The 27334-nt window shown below is 47.7% G+C and overlaps 1 protein-coding gene across 1 annotated transcript; it reads right to left on the minus strand.

Moving 5' to 3' along the window:
• Nucleotides 1-3422: 3422 nt before the first annotated feature.
• Nucleotides 3423-27334, minus strand: CHST13 (carbohydrate sulfotransferase 13). The gene is made up of 3 exons (XM_032842842.1): nt 27220-27334; nt 8035-8114; nt 3423-4470 (listed from the first exon to the last, which is right to left on the minus strand). The coding sequence occupies exons 1-3, from the start codon at nt 27314-27316 to the stop codon at nt 3625-3627; spliced, it is 1023 nt and encodes a 340-aa protein (XP_032698733.1). The 5' UTR covers nt 27317-27334; the 3' UTR covers nt 3423-3624.

The raw sequence follows: 27334 nt of genomic DNA on the forward strand, positions 1-27334 counted from the left end.
ATGGAATCATGAGTTTCCCTGGAGAGAAACATATGGATGCACATAGTTTCCTACCTGAGGGGCCAAAGCTGTAGTATTTCTCTCCCCATCTTCCAGCAGATGTAGGTTGAGGGCTGCTGGGGGACACTGACTCCCTGCACACCCAACATCCCTGTGCTCAGGCCAAGCAGGTCTGGTGGCCAGAGGGAACCTCTAGGAGGGTGGCAGATGGAGCCGCTGGGAGCCTTCAGGAACGCTACCTGGAAGTGTTTACTGCCACAGGGATGTGGCTTGCGGGGGTTGGTGTCATGCCCAGTCTCCCTTGTGGTGGGAGCATTGCCAGAACGGTAGGCTCTGGAATGTACAGTCCACAGTCTGTGTCTTCAACATTCTGCTGCCCGAGAAGGGAATGGCTCATTTGCATGGACCATGCGGAGAAGGGCTACATATAGCCTAGGGGTGGGGGAGCCATGGGAGAGAAGGGACCTGAGCTCCCAATGGCTCCATGAGGGAGCTGTTCTGCACAAAGAGAACCCAGATGATCTGTCACTGTCACTGAGCCTTCGCCACAGACAGCAGCGCCTGCACCCCAGGAAGAGCTCCCCAGCCCCGCGGGGAAGGGCGGCACCCCGACGCCTGGCCCAAGGACCTCATGGGGTGCTGTAGCAGCCCGGCAGGCTGAGCAGCTCTAGGCCTGGCCGCCTCCACCTTCACCCACCAAGACTATGCAGCCAGTGGCCGAGGCCAGCAGATGCAGCCGGCTGAGACCCCCAAGCTGAATAATACATGAAGCAGCATTCGGACTAAGAACCAGGGGTTTATTTTAGCAAAATTTTAAATCATGGAACTCTGCCTCCCAGGAAGCTGCCTGGATGACAAAGCCACCACAGAAAACTGAAAAACAAAACAAAACAAAACAAAAACCAACACCATAACTACAAAAATCCGGGAAACATTTTCCTCACAAAGCCAAAAACAGCAGACGAACACTGAAACATTTTAAACAAGTCTTTGTAACCCAATCCACCAGTGTCCTTTCCTTGCTGGGGAGGCTGCTGGCCAGCACCCCTCAGCTCTGAGATGGAAAACCACAAAATGGAAGACAGCTGCCAGTAAGCTAAAATGCCAAGTGACCTTCAGTTTGCGCTCTTGATTCCTTCAGGAACTGGGGGAGCCTGTTCGTAGAATAAATCACTGAAGGGTGCCCGGGTGGGCACCCCTCCAGACCCCCTCTTGTCTTGTCCAGCTGTTCACGTGAGACGTGTCTTCCTCGGGCCATCTGATGACCCGGCTGGGACCTTGCTGTTGAGGGGCGGGCAGTCAGCCTGCAAGGACAGACATGTTCCGGTGCCAGCCGGAGAGGAAGCCGGTCAGAGGACACCAGAGTGGGAGGAATTCCCTGTGGCCCACACAAGGAAGAAGAGGCGCCTTCAGCCCCGGGGCCTGGCGTGTGGCCCTCATACTCACGGCAGAGGGTGTGACATCAAGTGCCATCAATGGGGGGTGTGCAGTATGAGGGAGTGTGCGTGGATGTGATATGCTTCAGGATGCAGGAGGCGCTGAAGGACATGACAGCAGGTGCTGTGATTGCAGAACCAGAGGGTGACTTCTAATGGTGATGACCTGGGGCGGGGGGGCACTGGATGGGCAATAACTTCAGCAAACAGGTCGCATCAAAGGCTGCGTGCGCACTGAGGGAGCTTGGAACAAAGGTGTGTGTCATGGAAGTGTGTGGAACAACTGACCGCGAGGTGGCACGTGACACACTGTGGGTATGGCATACGAGGGAGCATGGGAACAAGCCTCCGGGTGTGTCACAGGCCTGACTCCTCCCTCCTCATCCTGGTGCTGTTTCAGGCTCCTGGGCTTTCCACTGCTCTCCAGCAGGGTGAGTCTTCACGGGGAGCCCAGGGGCAGCCCCTTCCCAGGTCCACAGGGGTCAGCTATCACTGACCCTTGCTGGTAGGCCCCATGGACACGGCGTCCGTGAAGGCCTCCACAGGCTTCTGAGGAGGAGCCCTAGAACTGGCCTGGAAAGGGAGTTCTAGGGCAGGGGTAACAACATCAGCAAAGGCCGAGGCATGAATGGGACTGAGCTGCCAGTCCCTGGCCAGCCTGCCCCCGCAGGCCAGTAAGGTCCTGTAACCATGCTCGTGGGCTCTCACCACAGGGTGTGGGGGCACCACAACCCAGGTTTGGCCTCTGCCCTGCCAAGCTGCCCTTCCTCAGCTGTGCTCTGATTTCTGTTTCTCAAAGCCTCAGGCATATCCTTGCCCTGGTCTTCCCAAAGTTCTGGCATTTCGATTTACATTCAGGGAAACTGAGAAAGGACACCACATATCCAAACAGTCACTAAGGGGACATTCAGTCTTTCCTAAGGGACTCCCAGGGCTGGCTGTCTTCCCAAAGCCAGAAGGGGGTATCCTCACTGCCAAGTGGCCTGACACACACTGCAAATACACACCCACACACCCACACACCCACACGCCCACACACCCACAGAAGGGTGGGAGGCAGCCCGAGGCCCGGGGTTCCACTGAGCTGGTTTCAGCTTTTACCTTTAGCCCAGGCAGAATGAAAGGTCAGATTCCCAACGCCCCCCTCCCAGAGTTTTCACCACTGCACCTCCAGCCAGAATTTAGCACCCCTTGTCATGGTTCACCCGCTCCTTACCCCACTCCCCATAGAGCCCTTCACCCGTGTGGGCTGCTGTGAAGGAAAGCCAGGCTCTCCACCTCTCGTGTCTGATCTTCGCGACCACCCGGCATTCTTGTGCCCTTTGGCAGCAAAGGAAAACTGAGGAGCGGAGGTTTGTTGAGATGCCCAAGATCCGACACCCTCAGTAGCAGAGCAAATGGCAAAACAAAGCAGAGAAACCCCAAAACGTCAGAAGTAAACAAAACAAAACAAAACATTTATTTCAAAAACATGAGTTCCCCAGCTCACCAAGGTCCTCTAACACCTGCCACCATAGGGCACTCTGGGCTCTGTGGGCACACACGGAAGACTTAGGATCTGGCCAGATGGAGATCAAAGGTGGGGCCAGCCACGGGGGAGGCAGCACCCCTCCGTGACAGGCAGAGTGGAAGGCAGCTCAGGGTGGGCTCCAGGACCATGCTCACTGACCAGGACGGCCAGAGCCTGAGCCCAAAGACACAGGGCTTTCCTCCTGGGCTACGGCTGTCCGGTGCCAGGGCAGGGGCGGTGAAAAGGGCACTAGGCGAGGCCGCAGATGGCACTGAACCAGCATTCTGCTCTGTTGCACCACAAACAGGTCTGGGGTCAAAGCTGACCACCCCCCGCCGCCCCCTGCCAAAATGGTCTCTCACAAGCTAAAAAAATACTAGTAATCCAATGCTTCCCCACCCAAGAGTCTGGAGGAGTGCCTGCCAGATGGCTTAGTCAGAAGAAGCAAGCACCAAGTGACCGGCAGGCACACGGGTGTACAGCTGTCTGAGGTGGGCGGCACCCAAACCTGGCCAGGTGGGATGGAGGCCCCGGTGGGCCGGCCAAGCAGGGAAAAGCGGGGGGCCGTGGTGATCAGAGTGGAGTCCGGGCAGGCAGCCCCAGCACGCGCACTGTCCGGCCCCACCTGAGACCCCGGGGCATCGGTTAGTGTGACGGACCCCACGGGGGCTCCACGGCCTAGTGCAGCCGCAGGTAGGAAGGGGCAGAGTAGTTGAAGAGCAAGAAGTCCATCCTGTAGAGGTCGAAGAGGCGCCGCTGGTAGAAGGGGCTGATGTCCCGGAAGAGGCGCTCGGCCAGGTCGCGGGCGGCAGCCCCCTTGGCCCCGGGCGGGGGCGCCGGGAAACGCAGGCCGGAAGCGCCCACCAGGCCCAGCACGAAGGCGGCGTCCTCCGCCAGCGTCTCGAACTTGCCCACCACGTCGTAGCGCAGGCGGCACGGGTGGCAGAGCGCGTGCGCGCGCTCCCAGTGTTCGTTGAAGGGCTCCTCGCGGCGCGTGCGCGGGTCCAGCAGGTAGGCCAGGAACTCGGCGAAGCGCACGTCGTGGCCGCGCGCCAGAGCGTCGGGGTGCGCGCGCGGCCTCAGGCGCCGCACGATGCGCGTGCCGTAGCGCTGCTGGAAGGCCGCGCTGTAGGGCCGCGCGAACTTGTTGCGGTAGGCCGACGCCAGGCGCTCGAAGGGCTCGCGCACGAAGAGGACGGCCAGATAGGCGCGCAGCCGCCGGTTGATCTCGGCCGGGCTGAAGTCGGCCAGCGAGGGCAGGCGGCCCGGCGCGTGCGCCTCGTGCGCGGGGATGGCGAGTGGGTCGCCGCGGGCGCGGCCGCTCAGCGCCAGCAGCACGCGCTTCCAGTTGGTGCAGGCCACCTTGGGCACGTAACAGTAGAGCAGGCCATGCGCGTCGTCCACCAGCACGTGCCGCAGGTCCTCGGGCCCCAGCAGGCGCTGCCGGCGCGTGTGGCGACTGCAGGCGCGGCGCAGCAGGTCCCGCCGCTGCCGGTGCACTTCCGCCAGGGCGGAGCTCGGGCCCTGCGGGCGACAGCGGAGGTGGGGGGAGGGGAGCGGAGGTGGGGTCATTGCTGCGGGCCCTGCGCCCACCAGCCCGTGGAGAAGGAACGGAGGATTTGAACCCCGGCACTGCCACCCATCATTGTGATTTGGGACCCAGGGATCTGCCGTAGACCAGAATTGGGGTGTGTGTGTGTGTGTGACTCTAACCTCACTGAGGCAGGTGGAAGGATGTGACAAATAGGGTTGGACACTCAGGACCAAGGAGGTCCTGGTAATGCATATGCTGGTGTCAGAGTAAGCCTGATTAATAAGTCATCAGAGTGGTGAGCGTGGGCACAAATTGAATATCTGCTCACTGTTTACTAAAAGCGAGATAGTGTATAAGAACAACAGCGTTAATTCCATATAAAGAGCTGAGAAATGCAGCCATCTGTAGGCTACTAAGATACTTTTTTGTTCAATAATAAAATTAGCGAATTCTGTATTTAGGAATTGGTATGTTCCTTTGGCTCTTGATTTTTTTTTCCCCAACAACAAATTCTAACCTCAGTAGTTGGGCAGGAAACTTGCCCTCGCTGAAGCCCGTCTCTCTTCTGTGAAATACTAACATCCACTATTTATCTAGCACCTACTGTATGCCAGGCACTTTGCTGTGCACCTTACAACTCTATAAATTAGGTGGTATTAGTATACATGGGCCAGCCCCTCCCAGCCTGTCTCAGCTGTGCTAAGATCCAAGCTACAGAATGGTGGCTCCTTTCCTTCAAGTCCCTTCTGCACCAAACAGGGTCTCCATTTCCAAGACTCCCCCTCCCGCCCCTCCTCTTCCTGATTTTCATCCAAGACTTCTTAGGAAAAGTGTTTTTAATTTCTCAAAATTGCCTTAAAAACCTTCAAGATATAATAAAAATAATAATAAACATTGTGCAGGACGTGGGAAAATGGGACCTTCATTCATTGCTGGTGAGAATGTAAAATGATACAGCTGTTGTGGAAAGCAGTTTGGCAGCTTCTCAAAAAACAAAACAAAACAAAACAAACAGATGATCCATCTAGGTATATACCCAAGATAACTAGAAACATATGTCAGGCCAAGACTGGTACATAAATGTTCACAGCAACCTTATTCATAATAGTCAAAAGGTGGAAACAACTCAAATGTCCATCAATGATGACTGGATACATAGTATGTGGTCTGTCCATAAAAGGGAATATTACCCAGCCATAGAAGGTATGAAGTTCTGATGCACCCTAAGAAAAAGATTATGCCTGCCAAGTGAAAGAAGCCAGACACAAAAGGCCACATGTTGTATGATGGATTCCACTTACATGAAATGTCTAGAATAGATCCATAGAGACAGAAAGTAGACTGGTAGTTGTCAGGGGCAGGTGGGAAGGGAGGGGGAGGGACTGCTAATGGGTGCTGGGTTTCTTTTTGCGGGTGATGAAAGTGTTCTGTAGTTAGAGAGTGGTGATGGCTATGCGGCCTTGTAAGTTCACTACATACCACTGAAGTGTACACTTTAAAAGAGTGAATTTTGTGGTATGTGAGTTATATCCCAATTATGAAAAAAAGCCTTGTGTTTCCATTTCAGGGAAGGACAAAGTAGCACCTGAAATGGTGGGACACTTGGTCCAGTGCCCACGTAAGAGTATCTGCTGTTGCTGGGTGGGAAGGGGAAGAATGTGTCTGTGTGTGGGGAGGTGCTCACTTGAGCTTCTCATGACTTTAAAAGTATCCTGCAGAAATCCAAGATCCTGCTAGTGATAAAAGCTAAAGTACAGAATAAGAGTTGACATGTCACACTTTCGGTTTACAAAGGGTGAGGAAAGAAAGGGAAAAAATGTTTCAGAAAGGATAGGTTGTAGGGAGCCTCTCGTATTTTAATGTTTTTAAAAGACATTTGTTTCAGAGAAAGAGAGAGAGAGAGAGAGAGAATGGGGGGAAGAGAGAATGAGCATGGTGGGGAGGGGCAGAGGGAGAGAGAGAGAGAGAATCCCAAGCAGTGCCCTGCTGAGATCAGAGCCCAATGCACAGCTCCATCTCATAACCCCAAGATCATGACCTGAGCCAAAATCATGAGTTGGACACAACTGACTGAGCCACCCAGGTGCCCTGGGAGCCTCTCTTTTAGATGTATGTTGAAATTGTCATGTAATGAACAAGGCTGGGATTTGCTTCCAAATAAGCCCAGGTAGGAAGGGAGGGAGAGGGGTCTGAATGAAATAGGATTGGACAAGAGTTGATCACTGTTTAAACTGGGTTATGGGAATGTGGGGGTTCGTTGTACATTTTATTTCTGTATGTGTTTGAATTTGTCTCAATTTGAACATGAAGCAGAAAAAAAGAGGACATATATACCTGTAGGTATGATGCTGGAAAAGTATCTAAGCACCTGACAGCATTGGACACTACACACATGCCTGGAAAGGCACACAGGGAATGAACTGGTCGCCTGCAGGGGTAACCAGGGCCAGGGTGGGAAGGGAAGGTACTCTTCACTGGATGTACTCTTTTGAAGGGTTGGATGCCCTATCATGTGCTTATCTTTCTTTTTCAAAATCTCACTGAGGGCTGGCTGCCAACCTCAGAGCAGTGAGGGTTGTGAAAGAACTAGGAGGATTCCCTTCCCTCTAAGGCAGACTCACAGGACTGGCCTCAAAAGCCTGGCTCCACATGGGTGCCAGTAGAAGGCTGTATCTAGTGGCCCCACAGCCAAGGTCTGCTTTCAGCTTCCAGACATCCCCACATATTTCTTGTCGCAGGTCAAGTTGGCCATCCACCCAACTGTCAGTCACCGTCCTTCCTTGCCAGCAGACCCCACTTACAATCATGTGCAGAGCCTTGGGGGAAGAACCAGTCATAGCAGCCTCACACAACTTAAGCTGTGAGGTCAGCTATACAGGTCAGGGACCCAGCTGACCTGCTTGCCACTGGATCAGCAGCATCCCGATCACAGCCTGCATACAGTAGGTGCTCTATACATGCTGTCTGAATGGGTGCCTCTCCTTGTGCCTGCTGATGTGTGTGTGAGCGGGGGTCTGTGGCTCTCAGTGGGGTCTGTGTGTGTGTTTGGGCTATGCATGGTTCACAGCAGAAGTGGAATGTCTGAGACAGCAAGCCTCCTGGTCCCAGTGCCTGAGAACAGCGTGAGGGCAAGGGCTCCCTGCATGTTTCCCTATCACAGCAGGTATTAAGATCTGGGGGGGGGGGGTCACCTAATTCCTGTCTCCCCACTAGACTGTCAACTTCCTGAAGGTCCTTTATTCTTTTATATCCTCAACACATGGTAGAGTGCCTGGCACAGCGTGACTTCAGCCTGTTGTTGGGTGGATGATGGATGGGTAGGAGGGTAGGTGGGTGGGTGGGTGGAGACCAGGTCTCTTAGCTTGTCCTAAGATTTGCCCTTGTCACAGACATTTTCCTCTCTGCACGGGGCCTTGACTTACAGAGGAAGCCTCTTTAAGTCCAACTGTGGGCTCCAATCCCAAGATGGAAGTTCTACACTGGAAACTCAGTTCTCAGTTTCCTGTGGCTGGAGGTAGAGGGAGGCATCACTGGATAGGGGTCTGTCCACCTACCTGGTCCAAGTCATAAAGCATCTGCAGGGGACTCCTCCTCTTCCCACCAAGCCAGCCAGAGCCCAAGCTGTTTTCAAATGCTATGGGACATAAAGAAAGAGACATCAGTTGGGCTGGCTGTAGCCCTTGGGGGACTTGGCCAACTCCCTTAGGCACATTTGATCTACCTCTGGGACTCAGTTTCCCTCTTGTGTCTCACCTGCCTCCAGGAGGCTTGATGGGGTGTGGGCCACTGATAGGCCCCCTAATCCACCAGGGCAGGATACTTGGTATTGCTCCTGCCCCATGTCACCCCCCCACCTTCAGAGCTGGAGGACACCAGGTAGGCAGGGATGAGAAGAAATGTGGAACTCAGCCCACAGCCCATTGGTAAAGACCTGGCCACCCAAACTTACCCATCTCCATCTGCCTTCATTTCATGCCCCACGCCTACCAGCCCCATGTCCATGGGGCCCTAAGGGGCTCACCAAGCTGGCTGGCATTGCAGCCTCCTGAGATCCTGGATGTGGGCAGCCAGAAAGGGCTGGGTAGCAATAGAGGTAGCACAGCCAAGCTGCAGGTTTTCCAGTGACAGCCCACCAGGTCACATGACTCCTACAGCAGCCTGTAATTCCCTGGCCAATGTGTATGTCACTTGATGGTAAATGCAGGTTTCACTGTCTCCCAGATTGGAAGACAGTGCGCAGGTATACAATCTGTCTCGCTGCTGCACTCTTCAATCTTCCTAAAACTACCAAAAACTCTCCTTACTAAATTTATTCTTTTACTCTAAAGGCATTTTAAGGAATATCTTCCTACATATTCAATTAACATAATGTCGTTGATTTAGGTAAGCATAGGCTCATGATCTTCTGCTTCTTGATCACATTTTTCTACAGTATAATGCAGTCTTCAAAAAGATCACCAAAACTGGCAAACCTTCAGCTAGACAGACCAACCAAGAAGAATGAAGTCTCAAATTACTAAAAACAGGAATGAAAGAGAAACCATTAGAATTGAATCTTACAGAAATGAGAACGGCATGAACAATTCCTAAAAAGATGAGAATTCCTGAAATTGACTCAAAAAAAAATAGAAAATCCCAATGACATAGAACCATTTATGTATAATGTATATGTGTAATAATGTACTATATAATATGTATAATAATGCAGTGTAAAATAATATATATAATAATGCAATGTATGATAATATGTATACATATACTGAAGTAGTAATATATTAAAAAAAAAAAAGAGAGAGAAGCCCAGAATCAGATGATTCACTAGTGAATTTTACCAAGTATTTAAAGAAGAATTAAAACCAATATCTTCCAAACTCTTTACCCCTCTCAAAAATACAAAACAGAATTGGGGGTGTAAAATACCTCCTAACTCATTATATGAGCCCAGTATTACCCTGATATCAAAACCAGACATAGATATCACAAGAAAAGAAAATGACAGAATAGTATCTCTTATGAACATAAAAAAAAAATACTGCAGATTGCAGACTGAACCCATCAACATATGAAATGGTTATATATAACCAAGTAATATATACCCCAGGAGTGCAAGAGTGATTCAACATACAAAAATCAATCAAGGTAATACACTACCATATTAATAGAGTAAAAGAAAAAACCCACATAATTATCAATACATGCAGGAAAAGTACAATATTCAATACCCTTCATAATAAAAACACTAAACAAACTAGAACTTGAAGGGAACTTCTTCAAACTGATAAAGGCCATCTAGGAAAAACATATTTTATGGTGAAAAACCAGATGTTTTACCTCTAAGATCAGGAACAAAACAAGGGATGCCCACTTTTACCACTTCTTTTCAACAATGTACTAGAAGTTCTAGCCAGGGTAACTGGGAAAGAAAAAGAAAGAAAAGGCATCCAGATTGGAACAGAAAAAGTAATATTATGTCTGTTTGTAGATAACATGAATATATATAGATTATATAGAATCCACCATAATATATATATATTCTATAATACATAGAATCCATCAACTATTAGAGCTAAGAGCTAATAAATGAGTTCAGCAAGGTTGTAGAATAAAAGATCAATATTCAATAGTCAATTGTATTTCTAAATACTAGTAATGATATATCTGAAATTGAAATTACAAAAAATCTCCACTTACAATAGTTAAAAAGAATAAAATATTAAGGATTAAATTTAACAAATGAAGTGCAAGACTTATCACTGAAGACTACAAGACATCACTGAAAGAAATTGAAGACCTGAATGAATGGAAAAATATCCCATGTTCATGGATTGGGAGACTTAATGTCATTAAGGTGGCAGTCCTCCCCAGATTACTAATACTATTGCTATAAAAACCCTAGCTGTCTTTTTTTTTTTTTTTTAGATTTTATTTATTTATTTGACAGACAGAGATCACAAGTAGGCAGAGAGGCAGGCAGAGAGAGAGGAAGAAGCAGGCTCCCCGCTGAGCAGAGAGCCGATGTGGGGCTTGATCCCAGGACACTGGGATCATGACCTGAGCCGAAGGCAGAGGCTTTAACCCACTGAGCCACCCAGGCGCCCCCCTAGCTGTCTTTTTTTGCAGATTTACAGTTGTTGACAATTGACAGCTGATCCTTAACTTAATTTGACAATTCAAGGGATTTAGAATATCCAAAATAATCTTGAAAAGGAACAAATTTGGAGATCTCACACTTCCTAATTTCACCTACTTACTATGAAGCTACAGTAATTAAGACTATGTGGTGCTGGAATAGGAGAGATACTGACTGATGAAATAGAATTCACAATTCAGAAACAAACATTTACATTTAAGATCTAAGGATCTTGGGGCGCCTGGGTGGCTCAGTGGGTTAAGCCTCTGCCTTCGGCTCAGGTCATGATCCCAGGGTCCTGGGATCGAGCCCCACATCGGGCTCTCTGCTCGGCAGGGAGCCTGCTTCCCCCTCTCTCTCTGCCTGCCTCACTGTCTACTTGTGATCTCTGTCAGTCAAATAAATGAATAAAATCTTTAAAAAAAAAAATTGTTTTAAGATCTAAGGATCTTTTTGATTAGGGTGCCAAGACAATTCAATAGGGAAAAAAATAGTCTTTATGATAAACTTTGCTGAGACAACTGGATATCCATATGTAAAAGAATGAAATTGTACCGCTACCTCAAACCATATACAAAAACTAACTCAAAATGGATCATAGGCCTAAATGTAAGAGATAAAAATATAAGACTCATAATGAAAACATAGACATATATTTCCATGATCTCTGAGTTGGCAGTGATTTCATAGATATGGCATCAAAAGCACAAACAACAAAAGAAAAAATAGATAAACTAGACTATAACAACATTAAAAACTTTTCTGCTTCCAAGGACACCATCAAGAGGGTGAAAAGAGCACCCGCCAACTTGGAGAAAATATTTTCAAATGATATAACTGATAAAGGACTAGTATCCAGAATATATAAAGAGCGTCTATGACCAAATGATAAAAGACATAACCCAACTTTTCAAGTAGGCAAAGGATATGAATAGACATTTCTCCAGTAATATACAAATTGCCAATAATGGATAAAAAGATGCTCAACATCTCTAGCTGTTAGGAAACCTCCTTAAGACACAACTTCTCACCCACCAAGATGGCTGTAATAGAAAAAGACAAAAACAAGTGTTGGTTAGGATGTGGAAAAATTGGAGCCCTTATACTTTGATGGTGGGAATGTAAAAACAGAGATATTTTGCCACAGGAAACAGTTTGGCAATTCCTTAAAAGCTAAGCCTAGGGGGGCACCTGAGTGGCTCAGTGGGTTAGGCCTCTGCCTTCAGCTCAGGTCATGATCTCAGGGGCCTGGGATCGAGCCCCGCATATGGCTCTCTACTCAGCAGGGCGCCTGCTTCCCCCTCTCTCTGCCTGCCTCTCTGCCTACTTGTGATCTCTCTCTCTGTCAAAAAAAAGAAAAAAAAAAAACTTAAAAAAAAAAAAAAAGTTAAGCCTAGTGGCACCTGGATGGCTCAGATGGTTAAGTGTCTGCCTTCAGCTTGGATCATGGTCTCTAGGTCCTGGGATAGAGTCCCATGTGGGGCTCCTGGGTCAGCAGGGAGTCTCCCACTCCCTGCTTGTGCTCTCTCTGTCTCTCAAATGAGTAAATAAAAAATTAAAAAAAAAAAAAAAAAAAAGCTAAGCCTAGATGATTTTGTAAAGATGACAGACTAGGAACACCAAGAATCTGTCCCTCCACCTAGGCAACAATTGTACTAGCAGAATCTATCTGATACATCGGAGCGAATTGGAATTCTGGAGTCCTTTGAAGGATTTCAACTTCCAAAGGAAGGCTTAAATGGTAATTAGTGGTAAATTTCAGTTAGTTTCAGCTCTTAGCACAGGGCAGCTACCCATCCCCCACCCCCACCACATGGCATGCAGCTGTGCATGTGTTCATGGAGCAGTTTACATACAGCACAAAAGAGCCAGAGAGGGCAAAAGAGACCTGTTCTCCAAATATCAGAGATCTGTGCTTTGATTGGTTGTACCTCCCCACATTGTTGCAAGCCCCTCCCCCTCCACATAAAGTGACTTCCAGGAGAAGTCTGGTTTACTTTGAAGAGCTGGTTTACTTTTCCCCACCTTTCATTTTTCTCTTTTCCCCTTTTTGGAGCCAGATATTACATACTAAAACATTCAAAACAACCGCATAGGTGGGGAAAAATAGAAACTGACTGAATGCCCAGGAAGAGCTCAGAAAAGACCTAAGAAGTCTTTAAATTTATACCTTGGGCTGAACCTCAGCACAGACTACAACAATCAGAAAAACAAAAACAGAAACTAAAAACAGCAATCACTGAGAAAGAGAATCTGATTTCCAGAGGTACATTTTGATTCAGATGTTCAGTGTTCAACAAAAAAATTAGAAGTCATACAAAGAAACAGGAAAAGTATGGCGAATTCAAATGAAGAAATTTGTATAAATTCAAAATACAATGTATAATTTTAGGATATTCAGTATAATCTCCATGGTATCCACAAAAGAAATGAGAAAGTAATTTAAACATTTTACTACAAAAAATAAATTGACTAGGCACAAAAGTAGACAGTATAACAGGAAATGAGGAATAAAAAAACTAAGCATAGAGAAGACAAATAACAAAATGACAGATGTTCCTCTTTATCAGTAATTTAAATGTCAATGGATTAAACTCTGTGGTCAGAATGCAGAAATTGGCAGAATGGATAAAAATATCTGACCCAACTCTATACGCTGTCTACAAGAGACTCACTTGAGATCCCAACTGGTTGAAAGTGAAAGGATGGAAAAAGATACTCCAAGCAAGTAATAACAAAATAGAGTAAATGTGACTATATTCATACCAGACAAAATAGACTTTGAATCAAAAGTTTATAGGAGACAAAGAAGGACTTTATATATAAATAAAAGTTTCAATACAGCAAGAAGAGAAAACAATTACAGCATTTTCTTACCTAATGGTAGGCCATCGAAGTATATGAAACAAAAATTAACAGAATAGGAGGGAGAAATAGCAGAAATAGAAGGGAGAAACAGGAGGGAGAAATAACAGAATAGGAGGGAGAAATAATAGGTGGGAGATTTTAATATACCACTCATAATAATGAATTAAGCAACCAGAGAGAAGATGAGGAGGGAAACAGGGGACTTATGTATCACAGTAAACCAACTAGATCTAATGGACATATACAAAACACTCTATTGAATAACAACAGCATACACATTCTTGTCTAATGCACATGGAACATTTCCCAGGATAGTCTATAGGTTAGGCCACAAAATAAGTCATGATAGATTTTAAAAGACATATATCATACAAAGTATGTTCTCTAACCACAGCAGGGTGAAGTCAGAAATCAGTAACAGAAGGAAAACTGGAAAATCCACAAATTTGTAGACATCAAAGAACACACTTCTAAAAAACCAGTGGATCAAAGAAATCACAAGGGAAATTAGAAAATACGTGGAGACAAACAGAAATAAAAACAATATACCAAACTTATGGGATGCAGTAAAAATGTTTAGGAGAAAATTTATAGCTATATATGCTTACATCAAAAAATAAAAGAAAGATCTAAAATCAGCAATCTAACTTTACAACTTAAGGAACTAGAAAAAGAAAAAATAAACCCAAAGCTTTAAGAAAGAAGGAAATAATAAAGATTAGAGCAGAGATAAATGAAATAGAGAATAGAAAAATAGGGAAAATCAAGAACACCAAACATTGGTTCTTTGGAAAGGTCCACAAGTTGACTAACTTTTAGCTAGATGGACCAAGAAAAAAGAAGGTACAGCTTACTAAAATCAGAAGTGAAAGTGGGACATTACTAGTGACTACAGAAATAAAAAAAAATAAGAGTACTATGAACAACTGTATGCCAAAAAAAAAAAAATTGGATAACCTTGATGAAATAGACAAATTTCTAAAAAACACAAAATGTATTAAGACTAAATAAATAGGTAGTTAGAAAATCTGAGAAAACCTATAACTAGTAAGGAGATCAAATCAGTAATCAAAAATTTCTAGACAAAAAAAATCCATGGACATGATGGCTTCACTGCTGTAGTCAATCAAACATTTAAAGAACTAATACAAGTCCTTCTCAAACTTTTCCAAAACCAAAGAAGAGGGAGCACTTCCTAACTCATTCTACGGGGCCAGTACAACTCTGATTGGGGGGGCGGGGAGCCAAAGGCACTATAAGAAATGAAAGCTACAGACTAATATCTCTTATGAATATTGATGCAAAAATACTCCACAAAATACTAGAAAATGTAACTCAACAGCACATTTAAAAGATTATGCATTATAACCAAGTGGGATTTATTCTTAGAATGCAAGGATAGTTCAACATACAAACACCAATCACGTAATACATCACATTAAGAGAATGAAGGGGGAAAAACTTGACACAGAAAAAGCATTTGACATAATTCAACATACTTTCATGATTAAAAAAATTCAAAAACCAAGGAATAGAAGGAAATTACTACAACACAATATAAACCATATATGAAAAACCCACAGCGAACATCATACCCAGTAGTGAAAGACAAAAGTTTTTCCTCTACATCAGGAATGAGGCAAGGATGCCCATTTTTTAAAAAGATTTATTTATATATTTATCTATTTGACAGACAGAGATCACAACTAGGAAGAGAGGCAGGCAGAGAGAGAGGGGGAAGCAGGCTCCCTGTAGAGCAGAGAGCCCAATGCAGGGCTCAATCTCAGGACCCTGAGATCATGACCTGAGCTGAAGGCAGAGGCTTTAACCCACTGAGACACCTAGGTGCTCCAAGGATGCCCATTTTTGCCCCTTCTATTCAACATAATGCTGGAAGCTCTAGTCAGAGAAATTAGACAAGAAAAAGAAAAGATATCTAAACTGGAAGGAAGTAATAAAATTATCTCTGTTTGCAGATGACATGTACTTAGATGCAGAAATCCCTGAAGATTCCACCCACAAAAATTGTTAGAACTAATAAATGAGTTCACCAAAGTAGCAGGATACAACATCAACATACAAAAATCCATTGCATTTCCATACAAAAACAATGAACAATATGAAAAAGAAAGCACAAAAACAATTCCATTTACAATAGTGTAAAAAAGAAAATACTTAGGAATTACTTAACCAATGAGGTGGAAGACTTGTACAGTGAAAACTACAAAACACTATTGAAATAAATAAGACACAAAGAAATGGAAACATGCCCCATGTTCATGGATTAGAAAACTTAATATTGCTAAAATGTCAATACTACCCAAAACAACCTACAGATTCAATGAAATCTCTGTCAAATTCCAATGACGTTTTTTGCAGAGATAGAAAAACCCATCCTGAAATTCATATGGGACCCCAAATAGCCAAAAATAACTTGAAAAAGAACAAAACTGGAGGACTCATGCTTCCTAATTTCAAAACTAACTTCAAAGCTATAGTAACAAAACAGTGGGTGGTGTAAGGACAGACATATAAATCAGTAGAATAGAATAGAGAGCCCAGAAATAAACACTTACATATATGGTCAAATGATTTTAACCATTCAAAGGGGAAATGTCACTCTTTTCAACAAATGGTGCTGGGAAAACTGGATATTCACAGGCAAAAGAATGAAGTCAGACCCTCACCTCACATAATAGATAAAATTTAAGTCAAAATGGGTCAAAGACCTAAACATAAGACCTAAAACAAGAAAACATAAGACAATATCTTCATGATATTGGATTTGGCAATGGTTTCTTGGATAGGATCAAAGGCGCAGGTAGCAAAAGAAGAAATAGGTAAATGGACTTGCTGGAAATTTAAAAACTTTGTGCACCCATTGTATCCAATATCGATAAAGAATTTATCAAACTCAACCCCCAAAAAACAAATAATCCAGTCAAGAAATGGGCAAAAGACATAAACAGACATTTCTCCAAAGAAGACATACAAATGGCCAACAGACACATGAAAAAATGCTCAACATCACTTGACATCAGGACAATACAAATCAAAACCACAATCAGATAGCACCTCACACTAGTCAGAATGGCTTAAATTAGCAATAAAGGAAACAACAGATGCTGGTGAGGATATGGAGAAAGGGGAACCCTCCTACACTGTTAGTGGGAATGCAAGCTGGTGTAGCCACTCTGGAAAACAGCATGGAGTCTCCTCAAGAAGTTAAAAATAGAGCTACTCTATGACCCAACAATTGCACTACTGGGTATTTGCTCCAAAGATATAAATGTAGTGATCCAAAGGGGCACCTGCACCCCAATGTTTATAGCAGCAATGTCCACAGCAGCCAAAACTACAGGAAGAGCCCAGATATCCATTGACCTATAAATGGATAAAGAAAGTGTGATATATATATATATATATATGTGTATATATATATATACACACACACATATATATTTATATATATACACACATATATATTTATAATTTATATATATATGTGATATTATATGTATATTATATACAATGGACTATTACTCAGCCATCAAAAAGAATGAAATCTTGCCATTTACAATGATGTGGATGGAACTAGAAGGTATTATGCTAAGCAAAATAAGTCAATCATATAATTATATGAGTTGCATCCATAGTATCCAATATCTATAAAGAACTTATCAAACTCAACCCCCAAAAACCAAATAATCCAGTCAAGAAATGGGCAAATTTCTTTTTTATGATTATATGATTTTACTCATATGTGGAATTTAAGAAACAAAACAGAGGATCATAGGGGAAAGGAGGGGAAAATAAAGTCAGATGGAATCAGAGAGGGAGACAAACCATAAGACACTCTTAACTCTAGGAAACAAACTGAGGGTTGCTGGAGGGGAGGTGAGTAGGGGGATGAAGTAACTGGGTGACAGACATTAAAAGGACACATAATGTAATGAGCACTGGGTGTTATACACACCTGGTGAATCACCAAATTCTACCTCTGAAACTAATAATACAGTATGTGTGAATTAATTGAATTAAAATAAATTAAATTTTTAAAAAATGTGTGCACCCAAAGACAATGCAAAGAATAGGAGAAAATATTTATAAATTATGTATCTGATAAGGGATATATAGAGAGCTCCTAAAATTCAACAACAACAAAAAATTTTTTAAAAGGGCAAAGGACTTGAGTAGCATTTCTCCAAAGAGGATATACAAATGATCAAGAAGCACATGAAAAGATGGTCAGTTTCACTAATCATTGGGTAAATGCAAATCAAAATGATAATGAGATTACCACCTCACACCCATTATTATAGCTACTATCAAAAAAAAAGAGAGAAAACGAGTGTTGTCAATGTGGAGAAATTGGAACCCTGTATACTGTTGGTGGGGAGATAACAAGGGGCAGCTTCTAGGAAAATAGCATGGAGGCCCCTCAGGCAATTAAATGTGGAATTACCATATGACCCAGCAATTCCACTTCTGGGTATATACCCAAAGGAGCTGAAAAAACAGGATGTCTAAGAGATACTTGCACACCCATGTTCACAGCAGCATTGTTCACAATAGCTAAAACGTGTAAGCAACCGAGAGGCCATCAAGAGAAGAATGGATAAGCAAAATGGGGTCCATTCATACAGTATTAGCCTGGGAAGGAAAGGAAACTCTGACACAGGCTACAACATGGGTGAGCCCTGAGGAGATTATGCTGAGTGAAAGAAGCCAGTCACAAAAGGACCACTTATGAATGATTCCACTTGCAGAGTACCCGGAGTGGTAAAAACCAATGAGTTATAAAGCAGGGGATGGTCGCCGGGGTGCGGAGGGCAGAACGGGGAGTCATTTAATAGGTGCAGAGTTTCAGTTCTACCAGACAAAAAGAGCTCTGAAGAGGATGGTCACAAAACACTGTGAAGGCGTTGATATCACTGAACCATACAAAAACAATGAAGACAGCAAAATTTATCTGACATGTATTTCACCATAATAACAAAAATTGGGGGGAAAAAAGTTAAGCATAAAATTAGCCTATGCCCTAGCAACTCCACTCCTAGGTACATACGCAGAACTGAAAACACGTTCACACAAAAACTTATGCACATATGTTTCTGTTGGCATTATATTTAATAACCAAAGCCTTAAATGTCCATCAGCAGATGAAGGATTAAATACTGTGGTACGTGTACACCTATTCACCTGTAAGAAGGAAAGGAGTACTGACCCAGGTTGTACTGACATGTACATGACATGTACCTGACATGGCTAGACCTTGTAACATTACTCAGTGAGAGAAACCAAACTCAAAAGGCCACGTATTGTTTGATGCCATTCACCTGAAACAGCCAAAATGGGCAAATCCATAGAGACAGAAACTAGTGGTTGCCCGAGGCTGAGGGACACAGCAGCGGAGTCCCTGGGAAAGTGGGGAGTGACTGCTAATGGCTAATATTCTGGAATTATATAGAAGTCATATCGCACAACTTTTACAGACAGTGAATACCACTGAATTGTGTACTTTAAAAAAGTGAAATTTTATGGAATGAGAATTAGATCTCAACGAAAATAAATAAAAATACTGGTCATAAAAAAAGAATATATGCAAGGACATTTTATGTAAGTCTAGCTTACAAATTCAGAAAATGGCTAGCATAATATATTCCTGAGTTCATAAGACTATGGCCTATTCACAAGACTATCTTCAAGAATTCAGGATCATATGGGAAGAGACTATATTCATAAGATGGATGAACATATCCATGAACCTTGGCTTTCAACAAAATGAAGAGTCTTCAAAACACTGCCAAGAATATATTCATCAAAAAGATTCAGGCGTTTTCTTTAAGATGTGTTTTTGACGAAGAAATAAACCTGGAAAATTTGATAAGCTGAAAATTTGGTTAACTGTTGGCAAACTGACCATGAGTAGTGGTTCTCAGATTTTGGCATGCGTGGATGAAAACATAATTACCTGGCCCCACACGCAGAGGTTCTAGCCCGGTAGGGCTGGAGTGGGACCCAAGAATCTGCATTTCTAACGGCTCCCAGGTCATGCTCATGCTGTTGGCCCAGGATCGCACTTCTAGAACCACTGTATTGGAGCCAGGCCTGGCAGAGTCTGGTCAAAGGAATGAATAAGCGACAGATGGATAGGCCTCGCCTTGGCCTCCAGAACCTTCTGTGTGCATCTGAAGCCTACTGTCTAGGGACTCCTGGCAATGCCTCTGGCAGTCTCAAGTCCCACCCCCCCCAACTTGGAGGGAGGCAACCAGCCTTCAGAAACACCAGCCCTTGTGTGGGGACTCTCATTTCCTGCTCAGGCTACAGCCTGCAGGAAAATGGGTCCCATACCAGACCTCAGGGGACAGGGGGTGGAGGGTCAGAGGGAACAGGCACAAGAGGGAGGCCCTATTTATAGAGTAGCTATGGCCAGTGATTACAGGGCTGGGCCACACCACCCACTCCACCCTTCTACCACACAGATCAGAAGAACCTACAGTCTAGTGGGATGGGCAGGGTGGCCATGGAAGGGGACAGATGGGTCTAGGAGGGTCAGAAGGGGATTGTCTTGAAGTTCCCTGGAGCCAGCCCTCCATTCTGGGAAGCTGGGGCTTTGGATCTGAGGGCCGGGTAGCCCCAAAGAGGCATTCCCCAACCTCCACTCTGGTTGCCCCTAGCCTCTCTTGGCCTGTGTCCTCCACCCTGCAGCCCCTCCATGAGGCTTCAGGTCCCAGGCTCCCTGCCAAGGGCACCAATGAGCAGACAAGCCAGGAAGAGCCAGGCAGCAGGCCCAGTCTCACAGCCAGGGAGGAGCCTGGGCCCGCCCAGGGCAGCCACAGGCAAAACCGCAATGGGGTTCTATGGGGTTCTGCTTTGAAAAAGGAAACCAAAATAGAGAAGGTTATGGAAGGGGCTGGGTGCGGGGAGAGGGTGGTGGAAGGGAGGTGGGAGGGACTAGGGGGTGCCAAAGATGCAGACAGAGAAAGAGACAGAGCTACACACAGTGATGGGGACAGAGGTTGGCAGAAGGAGAAACAGGGAGATCATAGTAGTAGAACAGCTCAAAGCGAACCAGCTGGGGCTGAAGGGGAGGAAGCAATGTGGGGTGAGCTGCCCACAGTCTGGGAAAGCCCAGTGCTCATGCCCAGAGGGCTCCAGACCATGGAAACCAGGCAGCCCCAGCCTCATGAGCAGACCACAGTCCCAGTCCAGGAGACCAGTGTGAAGACCAACCCAACACCCTGCAGGGCCCACTGCGTGTGGGCAGGAAGCCCCTAAGAGAGCATGGCAGCTGGCAAAAGAGGCAGTGTTTCGGCAGGGTCGGGGAGCCAGGGAAGAGGCAGCTGGGGCACAGCCCTGGGCTCAGCCAGCAGCTGGCACCGTGCTCAGCACTTTGCAGACATTGACACACTTACTCCTATCAGGGAGAAACTATTATTATTTCCGTTTGACAGATAGGGAAACTGAGGCTCAAAGAGGAAAAGAAACATGCCTGAGGCCTCAGAGCAAGTAAAGCCCAGGAACAGGATCTCACCCCAGACCAGAGCACATGTACACATCAGAGGGCATATCTGTTGGGCACCCATTCTGCCCAGTGCACAGCCTGGTCCATCCCCACAAAACCTACAGGTAAGTGGCTGAGCCACCACACAGGGAAACGGAAAGCAGAAAGCCAATACATGGCCCTTCGCACATACACCCCTAAGGAAAGGCTTTGGCTGCCCCTTGGAGCCGGGCGGGGTGCAAGTCATTCTGTGGGTGACTTGAAACTTCATTCTTTTGGGGGGAAAATGCTCTTTGGTGACTCCCAGTCCAGTGAGCAAAGATTACAACATGTGGTTTCTGGTTAATAAGTCCTAGCTGGGCATAGTGTTGCAAGACCAGACAGGCAGGGACAGCCAGGCCCAAACAGCACCGACAGGCCCTGGGGACCTTGCTGGGGGAGTGGGAGGGAGGGTTTCCCCAGCCCATTCGGTCCCCTGGGTGACCTGGGACTTCAGGGCTGACCTGCATGTCTCCGGGTCAGGGACATTCCTTCTGGTAATCAGGCCCGTGGAGGAACACATTAACAAGACCTTCAAAAATAAAAAAAACAATCCCACCCCCCCACCCCCGAAGAAAAGTAGAGATTTCTTCACTTGTATTTAAAATTCAGACTCAATTTTTTGAACTCCATAAACCACCTGGAATGGAACCCCTGATCTGGCCAGATGATCTTGGGTATAATCTCATCACCTCTGCCTCCAGAATGATCAGGAAGCACCCCTGTCGCCCAACCCCTCCATTGTAGTCAGCTCAGGGCAGCAAGCCCCTTTGGCTATGTCAAGGACAATCACTAGAGTCTCCTCATTCAGCTTCTTATTTCTCTTCCTTCTACTTTGGTTATATTAAAACCCACATGGCTTCCTACTTGTTAACAATAAATTCCTGTTCCTTCCCAGAGGCCCTCCTGGTGCACCTCCCACCTTCCACTTACCCCCAGCTCCAGCCACACTGGTCTTTCTGCCAAGCAATGAATACATTAGGTGAGCTCCCACCTCAGGACCTTTGCACTGTTCCTTGGCTGGGATGCTCCTCCTGGAGCCCTTACACTTTAGAGTAAACACTTCATGTTTAGATTTCAACTCTGAAGTCTCTGGAAAGAGGGTCTCTCCATTGAGCCGCACTCCACACCAGGATCTTTCCATTTCTCCTTTTAATTTATTCATGGCACTTATAACCACTGAAATAATGTGGTTATTTCTGGCTGCCTCTTCAGAAGGTCAGCTCTGTATGGGGACTGTCTTGATTTCTTGTAATTCTTGTAACCCCTGCAGCTCACCTAAGGTCAGTGAATATTTACTTAAAGACTGATAGCCGCTTATGGCCATGGGGAGAGTACCCCATTTCCTGGTATGCCATTCAAGGCCACCGATTAACACCCACTTTATAGTACCTTTCCGGCTTCCACCCCACCACCTCTTCTCATGAACCCAGAGCTCCACCCACAGCACAGCCCTTAGCACAGCAGGACTTTTCACTCCTCCATGCTTTTGTCTGTGCCATTCTCTCTGCCCAAAATTCCCCTTCTTCATTTTCCCACCTGGTGAACTCCTATGCAGCCTTCAAAGCCCAACCCAAATATTCCTGCCCTGCAGAATAGGAAGCATAAAGGTTAGGGATTTAGACTAGGATTTAAATCCTGTCCCCCACACTTCCTAGCTGGGTGACCTTGAGCAAGTTACTTCCCTGCTCCTGATCTTAGTCTCTTTCTTTGCAAAATGGGATTACTAATGCTTTCTCTAGTGGGCCATCCGCTTGCCAGCTAGCCTTTTCTCATGGTACTCTCTGGAGGCCTGACAGGTGCCTCTGAGCCCTGGGCACTCTAGCAGTCTCTGAGAACGGACAGCAGTTTGGTGAGCATCTATTTATTTGGCTGCCAGCAGCCACTCCCCTCCTTTGGCTAGCCCACGTGATTTCCCTCCAGGAAGGAGCCTGCTTACCTTCCATCCACATGTTTCTGATAAGCATCCTTCTCCCACAGCAGCTGGGATAGACATGTGACCAGGCCTAGCCAATCGGAGCATTCCATCCCCTTCTGCCACAACAATTGGCTCAGAGGTTGACACCAGGTGACCCAATTCTGGCCAATATGACACATCCTTGAGACCCTGCCTGGCATTATCAGTAAAAGAGCCCTCCCTTTGGACTGAGGGAGCTAAAAGTGAGGCAAGCATAGAGAAAGGCCAAACCCAGAGCTGGAGACATGGTTTCAGCCCCTGGATCCACCCATTTTTGAAGGCAGCCACATCTGGCTTAAGTGGGCAGGAGTTGAGATGTCCGCACTGAGACACTGTCCTCTGGGTGGCTCCCAGTCTCTGGTTCCTCACTTGCTGTTGAGGGCCGAAGAGCCATGACTGAGAAAGGAGCATGCAGAGTCCCGGACTGGGGCCCCGCTGTGCAAGGGAGAGGAGGGAGAGTCTATGGGATGGGGTCCTGCAGGGGGCTCAGTGAGAGGCAGGGGACATGGGGCACCAGGCGGGTGGGGGTGCTGTAGAGGGCAAGATGCCTGCTCCAGCCTCCTCTGGCTACCCCGCAGAGATCCCTGGCTTTTGCACTGAGGGGCCGCTGCCGGGTCCTCGAGCGACCCTGCTCAGCTCCAAGCCTCACTGACCCACCTGAGCCCTGGCACCCCAGCTCCCTGACTCCCCAGTAGTCATTGGGCATTTCTGCATTTATTCTGTGTAGAACCAAAATACCGTTTTTTCATTAAAAGCAATGGCTGCCTTGGGACTGCTATGTTGCCTGGCCGCAGGGGCACCCTATCAGAGACCCTGCATTTAGTCTGTACAGTTGTCTCTGTGGCCCGAGTCCCCAGGTGCTGTGGTGCCAGAGAAGGAAGGGCATGGAGAAGGAGCAGGAGGGAGAGCCAAGGTCCCCACCTGAGCTTCCTGAGTCCTTCCCCATCTGGAGACTTTACGGGAAGGATGGTAGGGGAGAAGAACTCTGTGAGCACACATCACCCCTGGACCTCAGACAGGGAGCACTGGACCCCAAGAGAAGAGCTGTGGCTGGAAGAAAGGAAGGCCACAGTCCAGCCTGGAAGGAAGGGCGGGCTCCACTGGGAATAAGCACCCCCCCAACCTCTTTGCTACTCTCCCTTCCCTGCCCCCAACCCCAGGTCTCCGGGAAGTGGACAGAGTCTCCTCCCAACATCAGGGAAGATGCTCAACTCCTGCAAACCTAGAAAGTCGGTCCAGCCCCTCCCCATGCCACCCCTGTGAACCAGAGGTAGGAGATTTAAGGGGGTGCATGGAGACTCTCCCTGTGGGTGCCTCTGGGGACAGAGGATGCAAACTGGCAATTTGGATTTTTAATATAAAAAATGTAAGGTCTGCACAGGCAGGGGTATTAATAAGTTTGGCTCCCAGCCTTAGAAAGGCACCTCACGTGAGCATGTGCCCAGCAAATATGTGGTCGACAGAGTTACATCGCTATGCCCAGGCAGGGACACAGAGGAAGCAAGGGGTAGAAGGGGACAAGAGGGGACAGTGGAGGTACCCCTGGGACCCTGGCGTGAGGGTAGGTGTTGAGGGCAGTGGCATCCTGGGCAGCTGTCCCACCTTGCCCCCAGCATCTTCCTCATTCCCCAGGACCCTGTGACTGGGCACTAGATCAGCATTGGTAGAATCCTGGGGGCCGAGGGGGTACCAGGGTGGGCTGCTCCAGACTTCTGCTCTAGTAAATGGGCCCCAGGCCTATAGTGGCAGCCGCTCAGGGGTCCCCTGTCCAATGTGTGGCAACACCGTCTGCTTCGGAGAAGGAGGGGACTGCAACAGACCTGCCTGCCTGGAGTAAGGTGCTGACACTCTCCCTGTGCCTTGGAGCCCTATCCCCAGGCCAGAGACTCACTCCCTCCCCACCCCGCTCCCCACCCTGCCTTCAACCCCTTCCAACTTGGAACACAGCTTTAGGGACATGTTTAGAGATGCCGAGGATCCTACTGAGGCCATTTTCAGAGTCCCTGGACAGAAGGATCCACCTCCAGCTGGTTGGCAGAAGGCCTTTCCACCCAGCAGTCTGCGCTTGGTGTCTGCCTGGTGCCTGTGGGCTCAAAATTAGCACACCCTCACTGGCTTCTGAGCTCAGGGGGTTTAGCTCATGGCTGGGGGTGGGAGGAGACAGCAGAGGTGGTTGGGTAGGTTGGTTTGATTAATCTTCTTTTGTCATGGCCAAGGTGTCAAGGTGTTCAAATAATAGGGAAGCCCAGCAGGGCACATGGCCCAAGCAAAGACTGGGGGGGGGGGGGCATAAGTCCCTCTCTCTAGCTCCTGTTCTCCTGGGTCTTGCAGGAGAGGGTTAGAAGGAGAAGGAACAAAGCGCAGAGAGTGACCAGTGCCTTGGCTCATTTCTCTTTTCTCAAACCTGGGTAGAGGAGGTAGCAGGAGAGATATGTCCCAGGAGGGGAGAGCCATACAACCCCAGAGATACAGACACGCAGATGCCTACTGAATCGTACCTACTCCTTTGTAGATACCCCTGAGACACACCCCCCACACCAGGACCCAGACGCTCTGGTCTTTTCTCTCTCTCACACCCCACCCCAGATGCTGAGCTCTGGGGGCTGGGAGTCCAGGTCCTGAGTAAACATTTGTCCCTGAATGACTGGGTGGACAGAAACTGTCCTACGGTCACAGACCCTGGGATCACAGCCCACACCGTGCTAGGGGACACGCTGCTCAGCTAGGACACAGGAGCACCTGTTGCGAACCTGGAACACCACTCTCAGATGGCCCGCCTGCTCACAGAAAGGGGTGGTGGTAGAAACTGTCCAGAGCTCCCTTCCACAGGCTTGGACAGGGCTCCAGATCTGGGCGGCTGAGTCCAGACATGGGGGAAACAGTGCGAGTAGCAGGGTGACTGGGTGAACACTAGGGAGGCCTCTCCAAGGGGTGCTCACCTGGACCCCAGCTATACCCTGGCCTCCAGCCCGGAGGCAGGCATGGGGGTTTGAGGGAAAGCAGGAGAAGGAAGCCCCTCACCCCGGCATGAAGGGAGCACAATGTTACCCCTAATCAGGACAGCTGACCCTAATCATGAGTCCTAAACATGACCAGCCACTTTCTGTGTGCTGTCTCCCTAACTCCTTTAACTTCATCTCCCCAGAAACCCCATAAGGAAGAACTTGAGCACTCCATGTGATAGATGGGAGTACTGAGGACCTGGGGAGAGAGGGAATAGGTCATCCAGCAGGTAAAGCTGTGGAATGACCTTTATTCACGAATCTAGACCCAGCCAGGGGGGTGAGTGTCCCCCCAAAATAGATTCCTCAGCCTCATCTCTTGGGCCACCTTGACCCCATGGCTCACAGTCCCTGCCCACCCTGGGGGGCGTGGTTATCTACTTCCTGGGACCCTGTCTGGGAGTCACCAAAGATGGGGCTCTGAGGATTCTCACAGCCCACACAGGGTAGGGGCGGGGAGTAGAGACTGACCCCCTACCCACCCGTCCCTGCTCCCTACCCCAACACACTCACACCCAGAAAAGGCAAATAGAGCCAGAGACGGGAACACACTGCTGACTAGGCATCTCAGCCCCCAGGCATACTGTGTAGCCTGTGGGTTAGCCATCCACACCTGTCCCTCACTCTCTCTGGCCTTAGTTTCCCACTTTTAAGTGGGGAGGAGACGAAGTGAAGTAAGACTCAGCGCACGCCTGGCCTAGAGCAGCTACTTTGCACTGCGGACTCATGACGAGCTGCCTCAGTTTCTCCAACCAGACCATGTAATGTGGGCGGAGGAGCCCCAAGTCCTTACCCCTGTGGACCTGGGGGCGGAGCAGGGTGCTCCAGGCAGCGGTGACTGTGGCACAGAGGGACCACCTTCAGGACCAGGCAGCGCCAAGCTTCTCCAACCCACCCAAGCTTATGCCAAGAGACTTCGGGGCGCCAAGGGGTGTTGGGGCAAGGTAAATGAGGCTGCGTTCCTGGGTGGGTCCAATGCCCTCGGCCACCCACAACTGACCCCGGTCCCTGCGCACAGCCTATGAGGCCCCAAAGGATCACATCTCTTGGTCACTGAGAGACCAACTCCCGAGGGGCCCAACACCCTTGCGGGGAGCTGGGCCATGGGCGGGGGCGCCTAGTGCCTTTCTGCACCCACCCACCCCCACCTCGCCCCCCCCACTTCGCCCGCCCCCCCACCCCGAGACCGGGAGGACACAGCGGGTGCCTCCCGGGAAGGGCCCGACGGGGACTCACCCGGGCTCAGGGCGCGGGGCGCGGCGCCCAGGAGTAGGAGCGCGGCACCCAGACACGCGGCGGCCACGGCGCGCCGCGGCCAGCAGCGCCTCCCCATGCTGTGCAGGGCCCGTGG

The sequence above is a fragment of the Lontra canadensis genome, unplaced genomic scaffold (genome assembly GCF_010015895.1).
Source record: "Lontra canadensis isolate GAN:19392208 unplaced genomic scaffold, GSC_riverotter_1.0 scaffold133, whole genome shotgun sequence".
NCBI classification, from domain to species: domain Eukaryota; kingdom Metazoa; phylum Chordata; class Mammalia; order Carnivora; family Mustelidae; genus Lontra; species Lontra canadensis.

What these genes read in the sequence shown, in the direction of transcription:
- CHST13 (XM_032842842.1), bottom strand. Translation starts at nt 27,316, where the DNA reads ATGGGGAGGCGCTGCTGGCCGCGGCGCGCCGTGGCCGCCGCGTGTCTG. An exon ending in GCCCCGCGCCCTGAGCCCGG is followed by an intron (nt 8,115 to 27,219) that starts GTGAGTCCCCGT and finishes TATGTCCCATAG; the next exon opens with CATTTGAAAACAGCTTGGGC. An exon ending in TGCTTTATGACTTGGACCAG is followed by an intron (nt 4,471 to 8,034) that starts GTAGGTGGACAG and finishes TGTCGCCCGCAG; the next exon opens with GGCCCGAGCTCCGCCCTGGC.